Raw genomic sequence first — 26,468 nt, 5'->3', positions numbered from 1 at the left:
GATGGAAGAACACATATTAGACAGGTTCAGACCTGGAATCCAAAATGATTCCATGCCTGCGGTTGGCTAACAGTAGTTTTTTTAATGTTATTTAAAGCACATTTTCATGAGATGGTCTCCCAGTTGGGTAAACTGCAGCTGATGTCCTTAAAACATGCATAGACTAGCTGAATCTTTCATTAAGTAAAATCTGCCCATGGATGACAAAAGGTAATGCTGTTGCATAAGTAATGAATCTAAATGTAATAAAAGCAATTCCAACGGAGAACACATATTGGTCTGTGACAGTCTTAATGAAATTTTATTAATTCAAATATGCTGCATCGTGTGTTCGATAAATCGTCCAGTGTCCCTGTTATAAAAAATAACAACTATGAATCTCCATGGTTCTGGGATATGAAAATGTCTGGGAACACAGTTATGTACTGGTACTTAAAGAATTGTGTATGGTTTATCAAATTTCATGATAAGTTTGAAAAATTGCAAGATATTAAAACCATATCTTGAGTTTTCTTGCAAAATAAAAAACTTACTCAATGTAAAAGATGACATCAAATAACATTATTTAAAACTGCATCTCTTTTTCTCTTTTTTAAGTAAAAATCTTGCATTTCTACCAAAGTCACCATCTTATCAATTGTCAATATCTGAACTGCATTCCTTGTTGCATATTGAGCTCAATAAGATCAGAAACAAACATTCACAATTTATCAGCCCTCATGATCAGGTTTGAGAGCAATACATGCACATGTAGTTCATAGGACTTAATTTGGTTCTAACTATATAAACTTAAGATTCAATTTTAAAATTCAGTCAGAAAATCTTCAGCACATGTAAATGTCTGTCCTAGCTTACTTGTTTGGCCATTCTTAAAAAGTATCTTTAAACATACCTCAGACTCCATTTCAGACTTTTTAGGTTATATAATACAAGTCAGAACTTGATGCCCACGTTGGCTTAATTAGTATGTTTTGAACCCTGATCTTTTTTTATAGCAACAAGATACTAAGACACTTCCAAATTTTTAAATTTTCACAAAATGAAGTTAAATTACATTTTTAGATATGTCTTTTTAATAATCATTAATTTCTATGCACAATTTATTAAAATACAATATTCTCTGATATTATCTTTAATAATGAAAACTTGCAGAAAAAGTACATGTTTCATAAAGTATATTAATTAATAATTTATAAAGATATTTTGTTTTAAAGACCTTTGGAAATCATCACTAGATGCATTCTATTGGCTTCAGTACCAGTGTACAAAATAGTTTCTATCGGGAGATAGATCTTGTAAAAAGTTTTCCATTCATAGCCAAATAATTTTGGTCAGTCTATTAACGATAGTCAAGATTCCCTTCTTTGCTTTCCATAATGCAGAACAGCTAGTGCTTTCCTTAATGCACAATTGATTACACGTTATTGGCCTATGACTGGACATTGCTTCCTGCTGGCAAGGAAAGATTTATTGGTGTTGCAAAACAGACAGAATGGTAAGCAGTGGTCCATAGGGCCAGTTGGGCTATTTAAGAAAGCACAGATCAATTGTGGAGATTTATTGAAGGCCTTCATTTAGAAAATTGTTTTGTCCTTTTGTCTGTAGATTTTGGGTGTAAAATGTCATTCATGAATGATGAATCTGACACCTTATTTTCCTCTTTCATTTCCTTTTTATTTCCAAGTTAAGACTGCGTCCATAATGAGACAAAGCTTTAAATAACACAACTTTGAAGGGTACTTATTAGAGAAGTAAATAGACAGAAACTCCATGGAGCAATTCATTTCATTTCTGATCTAGCTAATTCAATCTCAGGATTTAATCAAGGTTGATATATGATTGAGTGAATGAATGCATGGTGGCTCCAGGTTTTCTTATTATAAAACTACCAAATTGCTCCTTAGTGAGCATTGGGATATATTGTTGTTGCCCAAGAAATTGCGATTCTTAAAAGCGATTCTTAAAAGCATCATCCGATTGCTTACTTGTAAAGTATGACTGTAGTGGAACTCCAAAGTCAATGTCATTTGTATTTTTTTCCCAGTGTTTTTCTGTCTATCTATGGTACATGTAGGTACTGACATTTAAACCAGATAGCCAGTAGTTTAACATTATTTGTGCCCAAAATCCAATTTATTTTATTATACATGTACTTTCATGTTTAATATTGAAATCTGATTGGTTTAGATGCAGTTTATGATTTGTTCTATAACCCTCAGCGTTGCCAACACACTTGGCAACAGGTAACTCAACTAAATGTTACATGCGCTTAAATTGTGAGTGTACTGTTCATAGCAGAATTTACGTCAGCAGTAAAGTTTTTTTTTAAAATTAAGACATTCAGTATAATAAAATAAATAGTACCTGTTTGGGAGGGTAACTGTTGAAATTGATATCCCTTGAAATGGTTTTCTCGGGGGTGTCAATTTCAACTGTTGCCCTCCCTATCAGGCACTATTTGTATAATCAGTCATGCCAGTAATAGAACAGCAGAAATCTGATGCATTATGGGTATAGATATTAGGGTATAAAGTAATTAAACCTGCTGATGTCATCAAAGAGATATAATGATGTCATGACTTGTATCATCTACTTTCACAATACTGAGGTTAGGAGGATAGTGCTGGTATATATTTTACACTTGCTTGCATGCTAACCTTCTATTCTTTACAAAAATGTGTAAACTGAATGATGTGAACATATTACATTCTTTAGCATGCAATAACAGACAATTTAAAGTTTGCTTGAACACATTTGATCATTACTTTGTAGTCTTGTATGGCAGGTTACATTGAAGAAAAATGGACAATTTCCTCAAAGATTCATTTTTCTGATTTTCTTTTGTGCTTCTGTGAAAACTCCAGAAGCTTAAAAATGAGACATTTATATCCTAAATGTAACCAACAATTCATCAACATATTGTTCCTTCCAACACTGATAAGACAAGTGGTGATTGGGTTGTCAGACAGTCTGTACCAGCTCCCGAGGATGGAGTAAAGGTTATTGATTTCAAAGAATTTCCTCTTATGGCCCAGTCAAGTGACCTTTTTCTGAGGGGGGTTGGAAATTGTGGGTATTGATTGACTATGACTCTATTCTGTGATAAATTGCTATGTCATATGTTGTTAAGTTTTTATCTTTGGAACTTTGTCTTTGGTCTGGGAGCAGAATTGATATTGAAGGCTGGTAATATTTCACCGCAATGTGACTGATTTTCCTGCTACCCAGAATCTGCAATCAATGTACAGGAAGTGGTTAAGACTCCTACTCCAACGATTCATGTGAACGACCATTTCCCTCTATAATTTTGATTAACAGGAAAATCTTTAATGGATCAGCTCAAAAGCAATAGTCCTGTCCATCTCGATAAAGTCATCAGAACTTGTTTAGGGCACAAATAAGCAAAGATGTGTGACAGGAAAGAGGGGTTTTATGGTTCAGCCTTGGGATCAGACACCAATAGGAAGCGAGAGACTGGCTGTCTCAGACAAGAATCCCCACCAGTTGATCACAGATTATGGTTATAAAGACACTTTTTTAATAAATAAATAATTCAGTTTGATGACTGTAACTTGCAAATTTCTTCATCAAAGACTTATTTGTCATCTTGTTCTAAAATCTGTGTTCAGCTGGTAACATTTCATGCCAGGTATATGAAGTAACTTAATTCAAAAATCTATTGCAGCAGTTAATGGTCTCCATTTCAACTTGAAAATTCTCTAATAAGTCTAACATCCTTTGAACTTGTACATTTACTCAGAAAAATCAATGCTTTAATTTTCCCTTGAGTGATTTCTATTGAAAGCTTAACAAGAACGCTTCAGAAGATGAATTGAAAGGGAATGGTTTTTGTTTTATCTTAATGCTAGCAAATTATTTAGACTGGGGGTTGGAAAAGTCATTTTGTTTGTTTCTCCTTAGTTCTACAATATGAAAAACAAAATACAGTTATTTTTTAAATGAATGTGGGTGAGGGTAGATTTACAGACATTGAAAAAAATGTCTCATTCTTTTTGGTATTCAGGGATACAAGAAATATGATTGAGTTTCTTGTGTAGTCAAATTTATTCATAATCATAAGTTCATAACCTTATGTAAAACAAATATTGTTATTATTTTAATGTTTACATGAACTGAAGGCAATGGAAATGGAATAGAAAAAAATTCTGATGTTAAAAGATCAAGGCTTGAATTTATGAAGTTAACTTATATGCATTAAATTATATAGAAACAATTAAGCTACTGAAGCTGAAGGAAACAGGATTCAAAAGTTTAACCCTACCCTACCCTGAGTGATTAAGAAAGAATAAAATGGAGAGCTAGGCCCAACTGAAAAAAATATATATAAAGGGAGAAAATATAAAATGACAAAGGAAGTATTTATTTGTAAAATCAGTAAAGAAGCAAGCTATTGTGTAAAATTTCTTATATTTATATTCATACCATAATATAACTGCGGTATAAATAATCCCAAAAATAATTACACATGTCTGGGGTTTTTTCCCCCATTAATATAATCTTGATGCTTGCATAAAATTAATGACTTTTTCAATCAGACATGACATTGTATTAATTGTGTTGTATTTGATAAAGTAAATCTACGTAGCAATATTATTCGTATTAGAAATTGTTGTTCAGCTGAGCTATGTGGCAAATGAGCCTCTTATTTTGCAAATACCATAGAAATTGGTGCAAACGAAATAAATTAATACATACATGTATTGTACACTATTTGATAGAACATACATGTATTCCACACAATATCAATACAATGCAGTTTTTATTGTAAACAGGCCTGAATAGAGCCAGATCTCAGTGAAGCTTCAGTGAATTCCTCCATACAGTTTCATTTTTCACACTTGATATTTATTCAGCAGGGATTATCAATAAAATCAACTCATTATTTCATGTTCTGTTGCCTTCCTGTGTTTGTCTTGTCCCATGCCTGCCATGACAATTACTGGGAGACTTTCCAAGTGCTTTTCCATCGATCTTGTTAATCTTTAGATGGTTTTTTTTTTTTGGAGTATAGATTATGAATTCTGAGAAAAATAGATTTAAAAGGAGACTACAGTACATATATCTTGCTTATACATCTTATAGATTAAGTTGGATTTTGCCAGAATCTTTCTGTTTGTTTGAGATAACTGAATCTTTAGAAACTCAGAAGCCAATTATCTATCTAATGGAAATATGACAGAGAAGTGATCACAGGATAGTCTAAAAAAAGTGGATCTCTGAGTATGTAAACTCAAGTCTAATTGTTGTATCGAAAAACTTCTGATTTTCAAGCTTTGCTTTACCGGTAAGTTGAAGTATCATGGTGGAATACAAGATCAAACACAGTTTTCAACTTCAGCTGATTTATCAACATAAATTGTCTTTGTTGGCAAGATAATGGAAGTTGAAAGAATCAGCTAGTGGGAATATTTTTTGACAAAATATTCTATTATCTTTTGCATTAGGAAAAAATGTTTTATGATCAATAGCAATATCGTTTTTCCACAAACACTGTAAAGATTTTCAACTCATGTACGTATTTCCTTGGTTTTCAGCTTATGTTCATTCACTCCATTTAATGAAAAGAAGTTGTTTCGATTTCTTAAGCAATTTATTAAAGTTTATTAACTGTCCTGATACATATATGATTTTTTTTTAATTTGCATATGAAGGATTTCAGTGCATTTTAATATGAATTCAAAGTGGTGAAATTTCTGGCTATATAAGTTAAACAGGATAGCTGATAAAATGATATTCATGGACTGGGAAGAAATACTGTACTGTAAAATTTAATTGTGATCCAGTCATCACGCATTCCTTTGGCTCATGGTATAATTTTAAGGCAACTCTATATAATTGTACAAATTTCTGACCAACAAAATGTCCAAGGAAACACATGTGAATTAAACCAGTATGGCAAACTTGATGTTGACTGGTTTCATTATTTTATAGCTAATTGTTACACAGTCATTTTATCTGTGCATAGTGAGAAAAAGTTTAGTACAGCTGATTGCTACATGAAAATCTCTCTAGTTATGGAAAGGCCAGCATATGCTATAATGGACCTAAGACAGAAATTTTTCCCTTGACCTAAGTGGCCTTGGGCAGGTCAAACAAATTAAATACTATGCTCGCGTACTCAGGCAGTGATTTTATAATATACATGTTTGGTTATAGAAGGAACATGTACAAAATTGATGCATTGTAATATATTTTTTAGTATTATAAATAAATGAAGAATTACATGTTTTTAAGAATATCTTAAAAGAAATGAATCATAAACAATATTACATAACACTTACCGTAATTAACTGCATAATATATACATCTCAGTTCATCTGTCTTTATCTTTTTTTTTGCTTATTTGTATTAATTGTTCAAAGATGCAAGTTAATTGAAATCTTTTTAATTTAGAAAGGATATTTTGTGAGTTGAATGTAAATTTATTCATTTTTATTGTATGTTTTTAATCATTTCAGTCCAGCAGATGGCAGTGTCGACAGGAAGTCAAGAAGGGAACAGCCAAAGGTATGTTTCAGTACTTACATGGGTTTTCCTGCTTTCCCTCATTGTTTATAAATAAAGATAAAAATGAAAAATAATCATTAATCACTTAAAATAATGAATATCATAATGTGTTGGACTTGTTTTTTAAATGTGAGTATAAAAAGTAAGGTATTCTTATGTACTTGACATCTATTATACCATATTAGTAATATATACTTTTTCTTCATCAGACATTTGCATTTGACAACTGCTTTTGGTCTATGGATGAAAAGAATCCAAAGTTTCAAGGTATATACCTATATAATTACCTCAGAGGAGGAGGTTTAATAGACTTAACACAGTAGTATTGTCGGCAATTAAAAATCGAAAAAGTATAATGCACCGGTAAATTTAATATGATACCATAATATCTAATTGGTATTGTTGCTATTTGGACCTCAACTTGTTTGTTAGCTCACCTGAACTTAAGGTTCCAGTGAGCTTTTCTGATCACCTGTCATTTGACGTCCATTCATCTGTGTGACAGTCTGTATGGAAACTTGACATGTTCAAATGTTTCATAAGAACCACTGGGGCAATTTCAACCCAACTAATGGCACAAAGCATTTTCATGTGAAGTGAAATCTACCTTGTAAGTTCTTAAAATTGTGGGCAAACCCTTTTCAAAGAGAGTAAAATGAAAAGAATAATTAATAGTAAAAAAGGTAGGGTGTCTTTAAAAAATAAGTTTAAATTGCAACCATCTATGCAAATATCCTGATGTAGTAAGATTCAAATTGATTAATCTGTGACCAAAGAACTAAGAAAAGGACCTTACAAGCAGTGCTAATTTAAAAATAAAATTCTAAAGAAATACAATCCTGGTCCCACCGTCACAAATTTCTAATCCCTTCACTAAGTCCTGAACTCAAAATCACAAAAGAAATGTACATACATTTGAGGTTAAAACTCAGACTGGGTTTTGACTTGAGGAAACTTGGCGACGGTGGTGCATGAATATTATATAAATAGTGCCTGTTTGGGAGGGTAACAGTTGAAATTGACACCCTGAGAAAACCATTGTCAACCGACGCGAAGCGGAGGTTGACAATGGTTTTCGAGGGGTGTGAATTTCAACTGTTATCCTCCCAAACAGGCACTATTTATTTTGTTATACTGAATGTCTTTTTTAAAAATTTTAAGAAAATTTTACTGTTTTTATATAGGAATAACGTGAATTCCACAGCGAACCGTACGCGCATAATTTTCGCGCATGTAACATTTTTTAATGTTACCCGTTGCCAAGTGCGTTGCTAACGCTGAGGGTAATAGTAAATATTATTAACTGCGTCTTAACCAATCAGATTTCAGTATTTAACATGAAAGTGTAACAAATTGTAATATTACTCTGCAACCACTTTGATGTATGAAGTTGTATTATTAAATTTCATGTTTTTCAAACTGTGTACGGGCCACCTTTCCCTCTCACTGAGTTCAGATTTTTATTCAAAAGATTTAAAAAGGGATTCAGGAACTCACTTACTTGCTACTCAGGTGAGCAATATGGCTCATGGGCCTTTTGTCTCAATTCTTTTCCATTGGACACTTCTTTATCAGATGCATCTTTTGTCTTTGAAATTAAATGTGACAAGGGCTTGCTCACTTTTGTAGCATGTTAGTATGTAATGAAAAATCAAATATTATACAGTGAATATTGAAGTTACATGCAGGTTGTTTTCTAGTTTGAGAAATATTTTTTTTTTTAAGAATCTAGTGCAACAGCTAAGGTATAATAGATATAAATGCCTTCTTTATTGATAAAATGAATATTCCGTGATAAAACTATATCAAAAGTGCAGTCAAGACTGAGGAGCTAGAGAGAATATCATTACCCTATTTTACCGGTATATTATTGGAATAAATATCTATACATTTGGTCACAATGCGTCCATTTATAAATATTCATGGCAGGAGTTTGAAATAAAAATAACATGCTCTGTAAAAACCATTTATGTAATAGGAAACGCATGATTTTTATCTTTGGTCTGAATTCAGTCAGCATCCACATCTCTAGTGACGCAGAATTAATTATTGTACATACAGGATCATTTTACACCTGATTCAGGTTTATTATTTCAAAATTAATTAATTGAGATAAAGGCAGGCTGCATTCACTTATTTGATTACTTCTGTTAATGATGTTTTATGTAAAAGAATATCAGTAATCAATGAACTGGTGACAATATTAAGTTTTTCATTGTTTTTACAGTGATTGTATAGATATATATATATATATACTAAAAAGAATATGATATGCCAGGAATTTGATAGTTAATTAATAAGTTTATTGCAAGATGAATGAATAATAAGTTTTTTTATGTTACATGGAATTAACCTGATTGCAATTTTCATTTATGTGTTAAAATAATTACTTACTTTCTACCACAATCAAAATTGTGCCACACACAACTTAAAACCTTTCAAGCTGCAAGTTTCAATTGTGGTCTTTAGATTTTGAATTCAATTTTATAAATTTCAGAAACCAGGGGCACTTTCTGCTTTTATTAATTCTATTTTGGGCGAGTTGTTTGTATAGAACTGCAATTATACCTGCATGGATATACCATTTACCTCAATGCTTTGTCAACAAATGAACCATTTTGGTTTTAAGTTTCTGCTGTAATACCATAGATGAGAAAATTATACAATAAAGGAGACTTGAAGTGAAGCCCTAAAGGAACATATTCGTAAATTGGAGATGTCTTGTAAAATCATTGGAGACTAAGGAATTAGGTTTTGACATATTACTCATTCAATTCATTTCATCAATAGAAAAGAAAATGCGGTGCAAAAAATGGTCATGATTGGACCACGATTGAGTTAGCTAGGAATGCTTTTACATCAAATGCACAATCTTTTGCAATGAGAACTCTTGAAATTTGCAAATTCTTGGTGAAAAAAGAGATACGCCTGTAGAACAAATTACTTGCATATCTGTAACTTGGAAATAATGAAATTATCAGATTAAATTCCACGAAATGAAATTTGTCAGGGATTGTAATTTCCTGCCAGAGAAGGGCTGGCTACAGGACTATCTAAAGCTTTGATAACGTGATTGCTAGGACAGTTAATTATGGAGTTCAGCGAGAACTCTTCGTGTCATATGTCCATTTTTTCTTTGAATTTCATAAGGACTACGCGGGGCTGGTGTTTGATATTGTCATCATTTTATTTATAACAATATTATATTGCTAACATTACTCCTTGTTCACAGGTCCATGCTTATAAGCAATCTTTTTTTTTTCATTTCATCTAATAAGTCCTCATTTTTCCAATCGAAATAAGAATATTTTAATTCATCATTATGAATAATTATCACATAGGCTGAGTTTGAAAAAAAAAAACAACCTGCAGTTGGTGGTAATGCCATTCTACATGTACATGCACTGACTTAGCCAAAAATTGAACCCATTCATTTTTGATGGTGGTGTTTGAATATTTCTAGTCTTTGTAAACTTTGTAATATAATACGCATTAGTTTATGATTGATTAATTCCTAGCTCTGTGATTAGCTGATATCCAACATTCTAGAAAACATAAAAAGTTATATTCACCTACAGTACACGTGACCTAGGAGATTAATATTATATATAACATTTGATTTTTTTCTACATTGAACTAAAAATTGATTGGGAATATTCAAAATGCTATGATTGGTTATCATATTAGTCATGTCGTCCAATGAAATATCATATTTCTCAATTTGTTTGGCTTTAGTTTAGCTTAAAAAAAAGTGATGAAGTTACACTCAATAAGTCTGCATGTATCAATTCATCACTGAATCATATTATAAAACAATTATTGCTATTATTTTATCAATATATTGATTTAGTTGTCCTTGAAGTACAATATTCTCCTCATCTTCGGCTCGGTGAATATTGTACTTCGAGGATAACTAATTAGAATCATTGTATGGATCTCAAAAACAGCAATAATCATATAATATTATCATGTGTTTAGAAATTTGGATAGTTGTTCCTAAAAACAGTTTTTTAGCAATATTTCCATATTGTGAAAACTTTGTAACCATACAGACCTTGAGCAATTGCAGTTAGCTATGTGGTACAAAATATATTTTCCCAAAGTAAGAAGAAAATTTTTACGATATGAAGAGTCCTCTGGTGTGTTAGTGGGAAGCTGAAATAATTTTTTATTGATCCACTTTTATTTTAGGGAACTAGGTACAACTATCTCTTTAGTGTCAAAACAGATCATTTTGATTTTTGAAGTTCAAGTATTCAAATAAACCCTGACATTTTGTTGTAATTATAAGTGTAGGTGGCATCTGATAAAATGAAATTGGAAAATCATTGTAGATTGAATCAAGTGCAGTATACCGGTACTTGCACTTCATCCAAATGTGTCAGAGGTGGTCTCTTTATATAATAAATACATCAAAATCAATGGAGAGATTTACATCTGAAGTGAATTCATGGAAATATAAACTCATTCCAAAAGACATTACAGCTAGATCCTGATCTGTTTTTTGGATTTTATATTCATTCATGAAATGAAGAGAATATACTGGTAATGTGAAAATGACATTAAAACTGGATAGACAACAGATGCATCTGATATCGGGGTTGTTGGGGCACTTTGCTATTAAAGACCTAGCTGAATCTTTTTCCCCTCCATTTGCTGGAGATGCAGCAGTTGGCTGTTACAAATGATGGCCTTGTTTTTTTGTCCTCTTAATGTTCAATATAACTATGATACATTATGCAATGTTATGTTCTGACTAGTCACTACATGTATTACATTCAAGCTGTAAAAAGCTCCCCAGACTATCTGGTCACAGATCATGCTTTTATTGCGCTGTATCCATTGCTTACATTACAGGCCAAGAGGATGTCTTCAATAGCGTGGGCAAGGATCTACTGGAGAAGGCATTCAAAGGTTACAATGGCTGCATCTTTGCGTATGGACAGACAGGTGAAAAAATTCATTGATCGAAAGACGATATCAAACTGGGTATTTTTATGACAAAGAAATTAATTGCTGATAGGGCATTTCTACCTCGGTTAATGTTTTATGATATGGTCCCATGAAAATAAAGGGAAGGTAATCAAGTCGCACACCTTCACCAGTTATACCCTCATAAATACTGCGCGAAAACGTCAATATTCACTTTATGGGGGAAAACATGCATCGCATTGGGAATTACGAATCTAGAAAGTTACTGGGTGGTACACTTAGCATATTCATAATTATACCATCGTTTTAATGGATCTCAAATGTGTGCAGTAGACTTTACTTTATTTAGAGAATGCTTAGCATACAATTATAGATTTAAAAGGAGACCAGACTTGCACATTTTAGAAGAAACGCATTAGCAAAGGGAACACTATGGAGACTGAAGTAATTAGGAGTAATTGTCTTAATGGAGGATAATGAATTATGCACAGTACTTTTCACAGATAGTGTTGAAAACATGTAGGAATATTTCTCCCAACCGTCCATTATTCATTGTTTATTCAATAAAAAATATTTAATATTTCATGACTTCGTACCTTACATAAATTAAATCAGATGTTTTTAAATGTTTTAAATCATCAATTTGTATGTCTATTGCACAAGCTAAGGTTTTTTTTTTTAAGTACCGGTAAACCAAAATTTAAAATTGATAGGCAAATTGATTTGCCATTATGTAGTGGTAGTTATGCAACATATGCAGTCATTGATTTAGAAGCATGGCAGCCCAAATGCAGTATTGTAATTATTTTTTCTGTTATCTCTTCTTGCTATTCAACTATAAAAGTTCCAAAATGTAGATGTTATGTAAATGAGTCTATTGGAATGGCAGTCAGGCATGCAGATAGCATCAGAGAAAGGTCACAAGAAGACAATTCAGATCAGACAATGCTAAATCTAATGAAATATATTCCCTCTGAATTTCCAACTACGGTAGTAGCCACATGAACATGATAAAGCCATCTTGTCCTGTATCTCTTGATCAATTATTCTATTTTGTTGATTATGAAACTCTCAATCCTGTGGTTTTTGACCAATGAAATACTTGTTGTAAATTTAGTGGTGGTATTTGCCTTATATTAAAAACTTGCTTTTTTGTGTGTGTGATGGTTGTTTTTTGTGTGTATGATGGTTGGTTTTTTTTTGTTTTTGTTTTTAGCAAAATTTTGCAGTGCCGTTATATATGAATACAAAAATTTAATAAGTTTTAAAAAATTGATCAACTAGTACAATCCTTGAAATGAGAAATCCCAAACTTCCAAAAATTAGATGTACCTTTCTAACAATCAAAATAAAAATACTGCACCAACATAAAAAAAAAGTTATAATGAAGGTTTTTCATTGGTTCTACCTGGGTATTTCAATGAAAAAGAATTAAATGACTGAAATGTGAGTGACAGATTTAGGAAACTACCTCATAACTTGATATGATATAAGACCTAGGGTCTGAAAACTTCGACAAAATCAAATTTGATGTCAGCTAGCCTTTCCTTGAAATATGCAACTTTTGTAAAAATGAGACAGTGATCAAAAAGTGAATTTGTCCAAGTTGTATGGCCATTCGTCTATGCATTATGTGTCAATTTGACTGAAAGGTTCTGTACCTGTAGGGTCAGGGAAGTCATACACAATGATGGGGAGCGTGCCGAGTGGAGGGAAGGGGATCATACCCCGGCTGTGTGATTTGATGTTTGACCGAATCGCCGAGCTCCGCAGCGAGGACACCAACTTTAAAGTGGAGGTCTCCTACATGGAAATCTACAATGAGAAAGTGCACGATCTCCTGGACCCAAAAGGGTAATTGTTGATTTCAGTGAGGACCTGTGTACAATGTTATTTATGTGTAGTGCATGGTTGAGGGTTATATTGATTATATGTGCAGCCTGAGAAACCAAATATTGCCCAGTGTACAGCTGAGAGCAATGCTTTTGTTCTATTAGGGAGGCTCACATACTCAATGTTTCCCCAAAATACAGTCAATGTTGACCTTATTGTTGTAAGGGAAAAAAAGAATGTTAATTCAAATGTAAAATGTAGGTTCTTAGGGTATTGTTTTACAGCCAAGTAATTTTGATTCCCAGTATATTACAAAAGTTCACCACAGCAAACTAGCAAACCATTGTATTGCGTGCAATCGAATAGCACATATGTATGTTACTGAGTATAAAGTCATGCCATGAATATCCAAACACTCTATCACTATACAATAAAACACGGTTATAAGGAAGGGCCAGGGGGCTGGCGATTTGGCTTCGGTATAAGCATAATTAGTTATATCAGTCAAGTTTACAACATATAATAAAGTCACGGGGAATGAAAATCCCTTCACTGCAAGCGTCGATTCATTAAAAGCGTGTTCGCTATAACCGTGTTTTACTGTACTGTAAAAATTGTTACCAGTATTTACACATTGGGAAAATGTACACTAGCAAGGCGATAAGGTTAAAACCGCATAAAATACTCCCACTGTATGGGTACAAAAATGAAACTTTAGAGTAGTAAATCATGCCCCAGTGCATTTAATGCAAAAGCATATTTTATATACTATCGAAAACACATACTTAACCACCAGTTAAGGTGTACTGTAAGCAAGTTTCTAAGTTAGTTCCTAAGTTATCAAACCAATAACTTGACTATAAAAATCCAAGCCTGTCTGCAAATCCACATACCTGATTCACTCTCAAAGAATTTCTGTGAAATCTGTTAGGCTTTTTTTTACTATTATGATAAACAAACAGAGATATACAGTTCACTCGTTGAAATAACAATTTTCGTGAATACTTGTAACTTGATTCCATACAAAACAAGTGTACTCAAAAGTGATGACTCATACTGCCTATAACAAGATCCATCCAAGTTTATTTATACAATGTACATGTCTTTGAGAATTTATTTTTGGTATGTCCAAGATGATTGACATTTGGTATAGGGCTTTTGAATGTGATACTATATCAAATATACCATCAATATTTTTGCAGAAGTAAGCAGAATCTCAAAGTGCGTGAACACAATATCCTGGGACCATATGTGGATGGTTTGTCCATGCTGGCAGTGGCGTCATTTGAGGTATAATTCCAACTTCTTTGTTGAGTTCACGCTCTCTGTGTGAATATCAATCGTTACACAAACTAAAGCTGTACTATAGCTGTATCATAGCAAGAAAATAACAACCTGGATGACATTAATCAGACATTTTGTCAGTCAAATCTTGAAAAACTTAAGTCTTCATTTTTGGCATAAAAAAAAAAATACACATATTTATCGGGGAATTACATTTTAAGATTGATATGAAAAGTCCAAGATTTCTTCATTGACATGATACCTGTTACCATGATACCATGACATCTGTTTGCCCAAAGAAATGTATAAAACCAAAAAACAATATTCCTTACAGAGATTTATTTTGGAAAAATCTGACAGTATCCATTAAAAGATCTCAAAACTTCTTGCACAATTTTTTTTTTTATAAGATTACCATATTGATTTATATTGAAATGAAAATTTAACCCTTGCCCACAAAATTACATTCTGAGGAACTTTATTACAAACTTTTGTTTATTATTTATTAAAATTATCCTGAACTTGCCACAAGGTTGTACCAATTTACATCCCCACAAAGCAGAAAAATTTTGGCCCTCGGAATAAAAATGATTCCACTATAATTAAACAAATATGTGATAGGACAGAGTATATAAATACTGTTATTCACTGAGCTCGTGAATCCAAGACCTTTTCTTTCATTTTGTTAGCACAATAATGATGATTATGTAAGCCAAATAAATTTGTGTGTCATCGATGAGCTTTGTTTATCTGTTTTGAATGCCCCCCCCCCCCCCCCCCCCCCCCCCAAGAGTCGATCCTTATCATACAACATAAGTTTGAATGCACCAGTCGTCTCCTTGTTGTTATTGACGAGCAGGAAGCCGCAATGAAAGTGATGAAATAATAGCACTGAATTGCATGCTGCATCGAGATTAAGCCTATGCAACGATTCATTAACCGGTTCTGTGCATCAAACAGCCAATTCAGAAATGGAAATGCCTTATTCGTCCTATGTAGCAACCATGGTGCTCAGGAAAAATAGAAATATTGGTTTCACTTTAGAGCGCTTAAGGTTATAATTCATTGAGTGTTAATATTTTAAGTAACTGAGTATCCTTGAAGCTGGCAGTGATTAGATGATCTGCAATAATAAGATGAAAGAGAAAGTAGCTAGTGCTTATGACTTTTTTGGATAGTTTTGAAATGTTCTGAGAAAATATAGTAAATAGCTGATTAAAAATGTCTTTATCTCAACGATAACAGTTAAGGATAACTTAGTTCATCCACTCAGCAGTGTGTATATCAAGAGGCATAACTCCTGTTAGGTAAGAGAATTAAAAGGGAAAGAGGAATAACTTTTGAACTGTGCCATATGCCAGTGGATTTAAAAATGGGTGTTGAATGAATATCATGGAGTAACCTCCATCCACCCCTTCCCAACCACACACTTTAAAAAAAAATGCAGTTATGATTGAACAACATCGAGTTATCAGAGCAAAACTTAGTATGAGTTTCCCCATATATAAAAGACAAGTTTTCTAAAATTTTACCTGACCCGAAACAAAGAAATCGAAAGAAAAACTGAGTTTTCTGTTTTGTTTATGTAGGATATAGACAACCTCATGAATGAAGGAAACAAGTCCAGAACTGTAGCAGCCACTAATATGAACAATGAGAGTAGTCGATCTCATGCAGTATTCAACATAGTGCTGACCCAAACACTGACCGATCTATCAACAGGGGTAAGTCACAAAGCATTTAGTGCACTGACCGATCTAAATATAGTGCGCCATGCAGCAGATTTTAACACTGGCATATTTAAATGAAGAGTATGCCATTTAGCATAGTGCTGACTCGAACATTGACCAATCAAAATACATGTATAGTGTATGTAGCACTTTATAGCGCTGATCCATGAAAATATGTGCGGTATTATGCATTTTTTACCCCCAAAATCAAAATGAAACATTGAGCACAGGCTTGCTCAAATACCATTTTTTAATATAATGTGTATAACTATCTGAAGAAAAACATGTTGAAAATCGTACTTGAGCAGACCTGCGCTCTGTACTTCCGAATGTAAAATATAAAGCAAAAATGAGACTGAGTATTTTCATTTGTTTGCGAATTTGCAGGAATTAGGTCATTTAGGTGATGTCATAGATAAACAGCGAACGAGGAATGATGACTAAAATCAAGATTAAAATGATAAAAATATACAATGATTTATGAAGATTTGATTTTATACGAAACTATTTAAAAATTGGTTGAAATTGGGGGCAGATATTTGACCATACCGCACATAGTCCTTTATCTACATGGATTGCGGTTAGTCTATATAAGGTTAGAATATAAGAGCGATTTAAAAAAAAAGAAATGCAAAATATTTGTTCTCAAAAATTTTGTCAGAAATCTTTATAATTCTATTCCCTGGAAAATCCAGAAGGATCATTGGAGGAAAGGGACACCTAACTTAATATTGAGTCTATTCTGGTAATTAAATCAGCTGTCAATTTGAAAGTGTTTTTTGTACCAGTTGTCTTTCTTATGTTAGAAAAAGAAGGTCTTTTTTTTTTCTCAAGACCTTCATTATCTTAAATTACCATGTGTCAAGTGATTAACATTCTTGTAACTACATATGTAACACACAAAGAAGATTTTTTCAGATAGAAGAATGTAAGATAATTTAAATCAGATATTTTATTCATCATCCTTATACATTTATATGAAAATATTATTGCATGGTTGCTAATTCACTACCAATTAAACATCATGTTTATACACTCCACAATACACTAGAGTAAATTTAATTTTGATAATGGCATCCATTAAGTATATTAAATATGTGAATTACAAAAAAAAAATAATAATGAGGTCGAGAGAAACAAATTTTAGAATCAAACTTTTTTTTATGAAGAATTAGATATTAACAAAAAGATATATATTTTTAAATTCAGACAAATCCTGATAGATTTGTCAGTCATTTGACCTGTCTGTTCACTAGCTGTGTTTTACATCCATTGATCAATCAGTGCTTTGTGACCCTTAGAGAAGAGAGAAGGAGAGAGAAAAAGAGAGAGTCAGACAGTTGATTAAACACCAACACATTGCCATGTGTGATGGATTTCTACCTGTATAACACTTTCTGAGGAGTTGTATTTCCTTTTTTGAGATTTCACATATTTATATAAATGATTTTCAAACTGGGTCAATATTTTAAACACGTCATTGCAATTCAAACCTGGTATTTTTGATTGTAGTAAACTCATTAAGTCAGAATATCCAATTTTTTTTTTTTAAATTTGAAAATCATGTAGCATTTTCTACTATAATTGTGCAATAGAATAGATGATCTATTTTCAGAAAACTCTATTTGCTCACTCCCATTTTAGTTCTGTACCTTTAGACCTTATCATTAACACTAATTAGATTTTAGTGTCATAGAATGCACGTCATAGAGATACATCTTGACTTGTCATAGTATTGACTGGTAGTAGCCAGAATATGAGTGCCTCGTGTTATCTTTGCAGTGTTAAATACTCCATTTTATCAGATAAGAATTTTAGACACTATAGAATTTAGGTCCTCAGTCCATTTATTTACTGATGATATAGTGGGAAAGATGTAGGTTTTTTGAGAATCAATATTTTGTGTTTTATTTTTAGTGTTACTTAGAAAGGCATTCTTGTTTCAAGTCCAGTTCAATAGAAACTCAATTAAAACGGTATTTGAGAGCTTGGTTGGAGGCAGATCCATTCTGTGAGAACTCTCTTAAGCTTATTTGTTTGGATAAAGGCATTGGTATTAAAGCTAAAAAAACCCAAATAAAAAATGTTTCATGAAAAGATTTGTTTGCGCTGTTTTTCAATCATTTCTATGAGTATCCGGAAATTCGTTTCTCTGAAGCTTAGAGAAATCTTCAGGTTTACTGGGCTAAATCAACAGAGCTAATGCAAAGTATTGATGACAGTACCCAGGATGCACTTGTTTTAGCTTTCAAATCTGGTTGTAAATGCAGCTTATTGCATTAATAATTCGTCGGGAGTCTGCAGCATAAATCACGTTTTAGTTTGAATTGAAAATCACGCTCTATGAGTATGTTTGAATTTCCGCTATTTATTCCCAGATTTTCATGGTGGTGGTCATATAAATTGATAATTTATCGATTAACAATGCAGTAATATAATTCTCAGCAAGATTAACAGATTAATAAAAAGGCCCATTCTATGGCCTTTTATATCAGAAAATCATGTTACATTTTCCATGCTGTTAGTGAACTCCAACGTGAGTCTGACTATATAAATACTGTGAATAGCATAGGGAGCTTGAAAAAATTTAACTGAGAATCAAACAGAATAAAAATATATCTCACATTTAAATGATATATTCAAAATAGAGAATACATATGCAAGCTAATACAAAATAACAACAAAAATCACTGTTAATAATGTACATCTATGGAGCAACTGTGTGGGTTTTTTTTGGGCAACAATCTCAGTTTTTAATTGACAAACCCAGCATAACTTTTCTTATAGCCTTTCACACTTGTTTTTTATATGAAGCTTACTTGAATAGCATTCAAGCCACAGATGTAGTTGTATTGTGTATAAAGTACCACAAAATAATGTCAGACTGCAAAGTACAGATTGCACAAGCTCTGCATTGCAAACATTAGGTGATAATTATGGAACAGTGTTTTATTACTGCATTTAGCAGTTGCTTTTATGCTGTAAATATTCCAAGGATAAGATATACTCTTTGCTAGTTCTTTATTTTGTTGGTGTAAAATCCCCATTGTCTGTTACATATACACTGTAATCGCTCTTGACCTTTCTGTTAAATAGCGGCTTTGCTTGATCAAACTGTTTTATTGGCATGAAAAAGCCCTCCTCATTGGAACAAAGCATTTTGTCTGCAATTTTGTTTAACAAGTTACGTTTGATTCCAGCAAATATTAAAAAAGCTAAACAGCTAATGATAAGGAGGGCAAGAACTGGGGCCACAATAGCAGCAATGCTGGTCCCGGTCTCCTTCGACTTGGAGGAAGTTTTCTCTGCGTTTCCTGGATAAGTGGAGTTATTGGTCGTTATGTTTCCATTGCTGGCTGAAGTAGATAAACCTCCTGATCCAGAGCTTGAGTTAAGAGGATGAGTGGTCAGGTGGACTTGAGAACTTGGGAACTGATTGGTGGAGTGTAGAGTTGTCAATTTTTGCGTGGTGACTTCTTCTTTGGTGGTTCTCTCTGTTGATACCACCATGTTTGTTGAAGTCGTTGGATGAGAAATCCCACTATCTGTTGTTGTGTTAAAACTGTTGTTTTGTGTAGACTGCTGGGTTGTTAGACTGGAGCTGGTATTGAAAAAAGTTGTCATGGTTGTTGTAGACAGATTTGATGGTAAATAGCCAGTGAACAGTGTAGACAAATTTGACCCAGAGGTTTGATTAGAACCAATTGCTGCAGTAGAGTTCGGTACTGTCTGTGCAGTGGAATTTGAGTCTATGGTTGTTGGGAGTGTAGCGTATTCACTAGTTGTCTGATTAATTCCATAGCTTGATGAATTGGCTTCTTCAGTTGTATTTGAATTCAATGAAGCTGGAATGGAACTAGTAATAAGGGCATTTAATGGGGAACTTGTTTCAGATGTCCCTGTTTCTCCTGTGATGCTTTGTGTTGTGGCATTCATTAGATTACCAGAAGTGGTTGAAAAACTTCCTGAAGTAATGCCATGGTTGTTAACGGTAGTGCTTTCATTGAGCTCATTGTTGGAAGTAATTGTAGAAATAGAAGGGCTTTCACTTGATTCATTGGCTTCTGTTAAATGCATTGAAGATGCTTCAGTTGTCATATCCATCCCAGATGGCCTAGTGCTTGCATTTAGTTGTGTTATGGTTTCTCCTGTTAGTGATTTAGCTGTTGTTGTTGAATCCATCCATGGGGCTCCATTACTTGCATTTTGCTGAGCTGTATTTTCACCTCTTGATGCTTCAGTTGTTGTTTTTGTTGTTGTTGTATTCACCCAATAGGCTCCACTACTGTTACTTGCTGTCTGATCTGTTGAATTTTCCCCAGTGGTATTCTCAGAGCCTCCTGGCATGGTTGTGAGCTTGAATTGCTGCGTGGTTATGTCAGTCTCACTGGAGCTTGTTTCTTGCCCTGTACTTATTTCACTTGTTGAAGACTCAAATACTGAACTTGATGTCATGGTCTCAGTAGTGAATTTGAGATAATTTGGAGCAGAAGTAGAGTCACTATCTGTGCTTTCTGTAAGGTGTGATAATTGAGAGCTAACATCTGTATATGATATGGTTGTGTAGTCCAGTTTTGATAAAGTATCACTAGATGTATCAACCATTGATTGACTTGTTGGCAGAATTTGGCTTGTTGTTTCTGATGTTGTTGTACTTTCTTCTGTTGTTTCTTTAGTTCCTGTGTGATATTCTGTTGACACAGTTGTTGATTGTGGTGAATTTTGATTTGTGGAATACTCCATGATTCCATTTGTTGAATATTCCAAGTTTCCTGTTGTTGTTTCTGATTTGTTGATGTTTTGGTTTGATGTGGTTTGAACATTGTTGATATTTGTAGACTCTGTATCATTTTGATTTGAATTTGTGGTCAGACTTCCAGGCAAGGGTTCTGTTTGTTGATCATTTGTTGATGTCTGCCAGTCATTAGTTGTTGACTCCTTCAGTGTGGTGCTTTGTCCAAATAGCTGGGATGTGGTGGTGACTTCTACATCAGTGCTAAGCTCTGATGTGTCTGGTTGTGTGGTCATTTGATTGATGTGGTTATTTGTGCTTAACTCAAGTTCAGTTGTAGATAGTTCAGGCCTGAATAGATCAGAGGATCCAGTTTCTAGTGGAAAAATTTCTGAAGTGGTTGCATTTTGGGGCAGAACAGATTCTGTAGTTTGGTCCCCATGTGGTTCTGAGGATGCGCTGGTATAATCAGTGATCAAAACCTCGTTAGTCTGATCTGTCATTTCTCCTGATGTTGAGTCTGTGTATAGAGGATTACCTCCAGTATTTGTTGACGTAGAATTTTCTGGCATTTGCGAAGCTGAAGATGTAGTCTTTCCAAATTGAAAAGTTTGAGCAGGGGAAGAAACTTCTAAGGTTAAGGTTCCACTTTCTGTGGTGCTCAGTGTTTGTTCTGATGTGTTAATCTTATCACTGGTCTGTTCTACAGAGATTGTCACTTCATTTCCATAAGAAGAGGAAGCTTGCTGCAATGTAGCACTTGGTTGTGTTGTTTGAGTAACAAGTTCTGTAATTTGGTTTCCTGTACCAGATGATGTGGTGAATGAGGTGGCTGCTGAAGTGGTGTTTTGTGTGGTGGTGTTTGCATTGTAGTTTTGAGTTGTTGTGTTGTAAGATTGGCCAGTAGCTGAATAAGTCGTTTCTGTGGTATTTGATAATAAACCTGAAGGATTCGACACATTTTGGTTGCTTACATTAGTTGTTTGTTTCACTGAAGTGGTAGAACTCTCAGATAATCTAGAAATTTGAGCTGAGGTTATGGATGAGGGTCTAACGGAGCTTGAACTAGTTGTTGAGACTGGCGACAGTGAACTGGACCCTGTCAGAGTGTTGATTTGAGTTATGGAACTTGGTTGCATTGTGGTTAAAGTAGTTGTACTTTGGGTGGTGGTGGTGGTGGTGGTTGTAAGTAAGCAATCTTTCATCAGTTCCCTGCCTAACTTTCTTATCATTTTTCCTTGATATTTTGTTGGAGTTGCACAAACTGGGTCTACCCTTGAGTAATGGTATCTAAGATAATCGGCCAGCCATTGTAACTCACAGTCACAATGCCAGGGATTTTCATGGAAAAGTACTTCTCGAGCACCCATAAGTCTTAGATATAGATCCATTAGTTTAGGAAGTGTTGTCAGCTCATTATTATGCAGATCAAGAGTAGATATTGAGGAATGTTCAAACACTCCTGGATCTATTTCTGTCATATGATTGCCACTCAGGTCTAAGACCTCCAAAGTTATGTTACCAAGATTGTTTAATTTCTCAATATGATTCCCACTGATGTTGAATACTAGGTCATATTTTGACAACTTTTCCAAAGCCTGAGAGGGAACTTCAGTAAAGTTGTTGTTGGCTAAATTAAGAACTGTAACACTTCTTCCCGGGAAATCAGTCTCTGAAATAGTGGTCAAGTTGTTACCCTCCAGGCTGAGAAAATACAGATGTGTAAGTCCTGTAAAAAGCTGAGGAGGCACGGACTTCCATTGATTATAGCCCAGTTTTAATCTCTCAATCGTGTCAATGTTTTTCATCACCTCTTTACTAAGTGAATCAATTCTATTGTGTGATAAATCAAGATCTTTGAGTTTTGGCAGACCATCAAATAGAACAGGACTTATGCTTTCAAGATGGTTATATGACAAGTTGAGATTGGTAAGGCTTTGCAATCCAGAAAAAGTGTCATTTGGAATGTGAGAAATATTGTTCTTGGATAGAATAAGCACTCTCAAACCTGATGGACCCAGAAAGGATTGGTCTGTGATTTCTGAAATTTCATTCTTTGTCAGATCAAGAACCTCTAAATTTGTATTGTTGGTCAGAGGTGATCCCCAAATCTGTTTTAGTCCATAGTTCTCGATTTTAAGAAACGTTAAATCCTGGATTCCAAAAAAGAGAAAATCTTTGAGAATACCATTGGGGATCTTGTCTGGTGCCCCATCATAAATGTGTACATGTTTCACAGGCCCAGCAAGTTCGGCTATGGTCACATCTTCACAAACAGCTCCCAAGATCTCCCAAGAGGTGTCATTTTTTTCACACAAAACACATTTCTTTGGACATACACTTTGATCACGTAAATCAAAACCACTAGCGAAAGCCACAAGAGCTAGAAGGATGAATAAAGTCAAAGTCTTCCGAGACCGCATCATGTAATTGTCTTTTTGGTTGTCTAATAACTTATGTTTGAGACTGCCTTTTGCAGGTGCATTTTTACTTCAGAGATTGCATAAATCCATCATTTTTGCACAATTATATTCACCTTGCAGATAGCAAGTGCAAAGGTAATCTGAGCAAGATGACTGTTTTGCTAACTAAAAGACGTTTTGTAACTTTTCATGTCGTGTTGAGTGTACGGAGCAATGAATTAATGAGGCACAGTCTGCTTTCTCTAATCAACAGGGGAGATAACTGCCTTATACAGCTGACATGACAAGCATGAATAATCTATCCAAAGAATTGGTCACTGTTTGTTTTTTGTATCGGGGGGTTTAAGTAGACCCTGTTTATTTACCCCTGCCCTTTGTAAGTCTGATAATTTGTGAAAGTCAGGACCGATAGCTTTCATACAAAATAACAACCATTTGTACACTACATTTCTCTGGGATTTATTGATGCTAGGCATTCTGGAATTTAATTTGGTTTAATCTTGAAATGTGTTCAGAAAAAAATAACTGGTTAAATTAATTGTGTACTTTGTAGAGCTTAAGTACAATTGTTTTTTTCTTACGTTTTGATTTTGTTATGGTGCACAGGTATTTGTAGTTGACATGCATGTACATATCTACAGTATTCAGCTATTAAATATTTTTTTCTTTAGGTTGAAAAAAAAGCCCCAAAAGCTGATATCAACATTATCAACAAAACACTGTATTTTATGCAGATGTAGAAAGCCTAGTTTTTTTATTTACATGTATTTACGTGTATTTCAATACATTTCAATACATTTATATGTATTTTGAAAGTATTAACTAATCTGGTTATTATTTCATCATGTGATATTTTATTAATAATTAAAATAAATGTAATTTATCCATAATTAGCATCATTTGAGACTGTCTATTCTTCATCAATATTTAAGTAAACTTGTTATTCAGCACACATGCCAGATTCTATTGGAAACAAACCATTTGGAAAAGTATTAAGTGTTTTTTTTTTATGTAAAGTAAAACACTTTTTTTTATTCAATAAATCACGGACTGAATTTGTCAGCTTTGCTTTTTTTATTAAGTAAATTCAAGAAAATGTGATTTCCCTTTAAGATTTTAGTATTGTTAAGCCATATAGAATTAATTCTTTGGTGTTCAGGCCTGATTTAACACTGTACATTGCTCACTTTTATCTGTAAATGAATAAAATAAAATTTCTCTTGTGCACTTCCGATTTCCAGGGAAATAATTCAGATTTAAGACATCATTTTAGAATCCCAAGTCAGTAAAACGCAAATTGACTTTTAATAACAAATAACCAAAATAATTGTAAACACCGCTTTGATCCAAAAATACATAAAACAAGTATTGCAAATGGCTACTGAAACTAGTTATGTGACGCTGTATTTAAGTTATGATCATGACAGAAATGGTCTTAGTTTTGATATGAACAGGAGCACTATTTTCAACTGTATATAGGAGAGTAGTTCCTGCCGCTTGAACTATACTTTATATCTAATATGCATTAACACGGGGCTCTCCGAAGTCTCGTAGCTTTCATGATGTTTTATTTCAATTAGTTTAAGCTATAAGATTGACACAATCACTGTAAAGTAATTATTTATGTGCTTTAAAACATCGCTTTTTCTGCATTATGATATCAATTGCAACTTGTAAATTAAAACAAAAAATCCTGCTTCCTTATTTTATGAAATAAAAATATAACACCGCTCTGCTGCATCAGATTTTGAAAATATTGGCCCAAGAACCAAAATGGCCTTAAATGATCATAATGAAAACAATGTAAACTATTATAGAGAGCCATTTTAAATACTTGATGCTACAGTACCTCAAGGTATCACAGAAATTAAACAAAAGTCTCTGTTGTTATGTATTTATTGCATCCAAGATTGATACGATGTCAAAAGAAATAAGGATTCAGGTGACTATTATAATGCTCAGGATAATCTCATAATAGTTCTGCCGATAACAGTCAAGTACACTTACAGAAACTATAAGTGGGTTATCACAGTTCCGTCGATTGATTCCATAGCCTATTACAAGGTTACACTGTTGGGTAGTTGTGTATTTTGATACCCATTACAAACCACACTGTCAGGGTGACTCTTATTGTCCGCAGTAGTAGATTGGTCCATTTCCATTTGTATTTTAACATTATGGACAACAGGATTTTGCATTTCTATTTGTCCTTTACTGTACCGTGTTTCACATTTTTGAGCATTCATACCATTTTCACTAGAAAAAGTGTCCATTTCCAATGAAAAGCTTTGTAAATCATGCAAGATCACAATGTTATTTTCATTGGAACTTGGTGGAATAGAGTAACTCCGTTCTAACTTTTTGGGGGAATCTGAGAGGCGAGATACTCGGTCCCATGAAGCACCAGCAGTTTTCGGACGGCAGACTGTTGAGGCGGAGTCGATTCTCGCCTGCATGCCGTTTTTGATGGGTTTCACATTCATTATGGTTACCCGAGGCGTTGTACTTGATCTCGATTTTGGTAAGAGTTGTCTAAAACGTCTAAACCATTCCTCTAGTTTCCTGTTAGCCACAATGTAAAATATCACATGCAACAAAATGAGCACCACCAGTAATGTTGCCATGACGATGGAGACGGTCACTTCCTGTGGTGTCGCACTTGCGTCGATTATGGTATCACTAACAAGACTTGTGGATGCCATTTTTGGTACCTGTTTAAATAATTGTGATCCAAAACGATTCTTCTAATGACAGAAACAATCACAACAATTTTTTAAAAAGAGTCGACCATCAAATCAAAATTTACCAAACCATTCTGGTCTCTAGCGATAAACATAGGGGTAAACACCCAAGTTGTTTCGTGTCTGATGCCACTAATTTTACTTCTTTGTCCCAGGAGATATCTGATGTGATTACAAAGCAAAGCGCAATATTATGTTCCTAAACACTGCGAAGTAATAACTCCGGCTTTGATTGCCTTTGCGACAAAATGTAAACTACTAAATA

At 33.7% G+C, this 26,468-nt stretch overlaps 2 protein-coding genes across 7 annotated transcripts in view; one reads left to right on the top strand and one right to left on the bottom strand.

Moving 5' to 3' along the window:
* Window positions 1–26,468, top strand: part of LOC128162792 (kinesin-like protein KIF13B) — an 87,721-nt gene that overhangs the window by 14,350 nt on the left and 46,903 nt on the right. For all 6 annotated transcript variants that reach the window (XM_052826182.1, XM_052826189.1, XM_052826196.1 and 3 more), the window contains exons 3-8: window positions 6,480–6,528; window positions 6,738–6,795; window positions 11,386–11,478; window positions 13,128–13,314; window positions 14,496–14,583; window positions 16,167–16,301. In XM_052826182.1, the coding sequence (XP_052682142.1) occupies window positions 6,480–6,528; window positions 6,738–6,795; window positions 11,386–11,478; window positions 13,128–13,314; window positions 14,496–14,583; window positions 16,167–16,301 (610 nt within the window). The remainder of the gene's footprint in view (window positions 1–6,479; window positions 6,529–6,737; window positions 6,796–11,385; window positions 11,479–13,127; window positions 13,315–14,495; window positions 14,584–16,166; window positions 16,302–26,468) is intronic.
* LOC128162823 (serine-rich adhesin for platelets-like) lies at window positions 18,928–24,027 on the bottom strand. The gene has a single exon (XM_052826227.1). The coding sequence runs from the start codon at window positions 23,463–23,465 to the stop codon at window positions 19,329–19,331; it is 4,137 nt and encodes a 1,378-aa protein (XP_052682187.1). The 5' UTR covers window positions 23,466–24,027; the 3' UTR covers window positions 18,928–19,328.

The sequence above is a fragment of the Crassostrea angulata genome, chromosome 1 (assembly GCF_025612915.1).
Source record: "Crassostrea angulata isolate pt1a10 chromosome 1, ASM2561291v2, whole genome shotgun sequence".
NCBI classification, from domain to species: Eukaryota; Metazoa; Mollusca; class Bivalvia; order Ostreida; family Ostreidae; genus Magallana; species Magallana angulata.
Note: the sequence above shows the minus strand (reverse complement) of the source record. Positions and strands in the feature narration are given on the sequence as shown.

Bases quoted from the DNA above. Each gene is read 5' to 3' on its own strand.
- LOC128162823 (XM_052826227.1), bottom strand. From the start codon at position 23,465: ATGATGCGGTCTCGGAAGACTTTGACTTTATTCATCCTTCTAGCTCTT.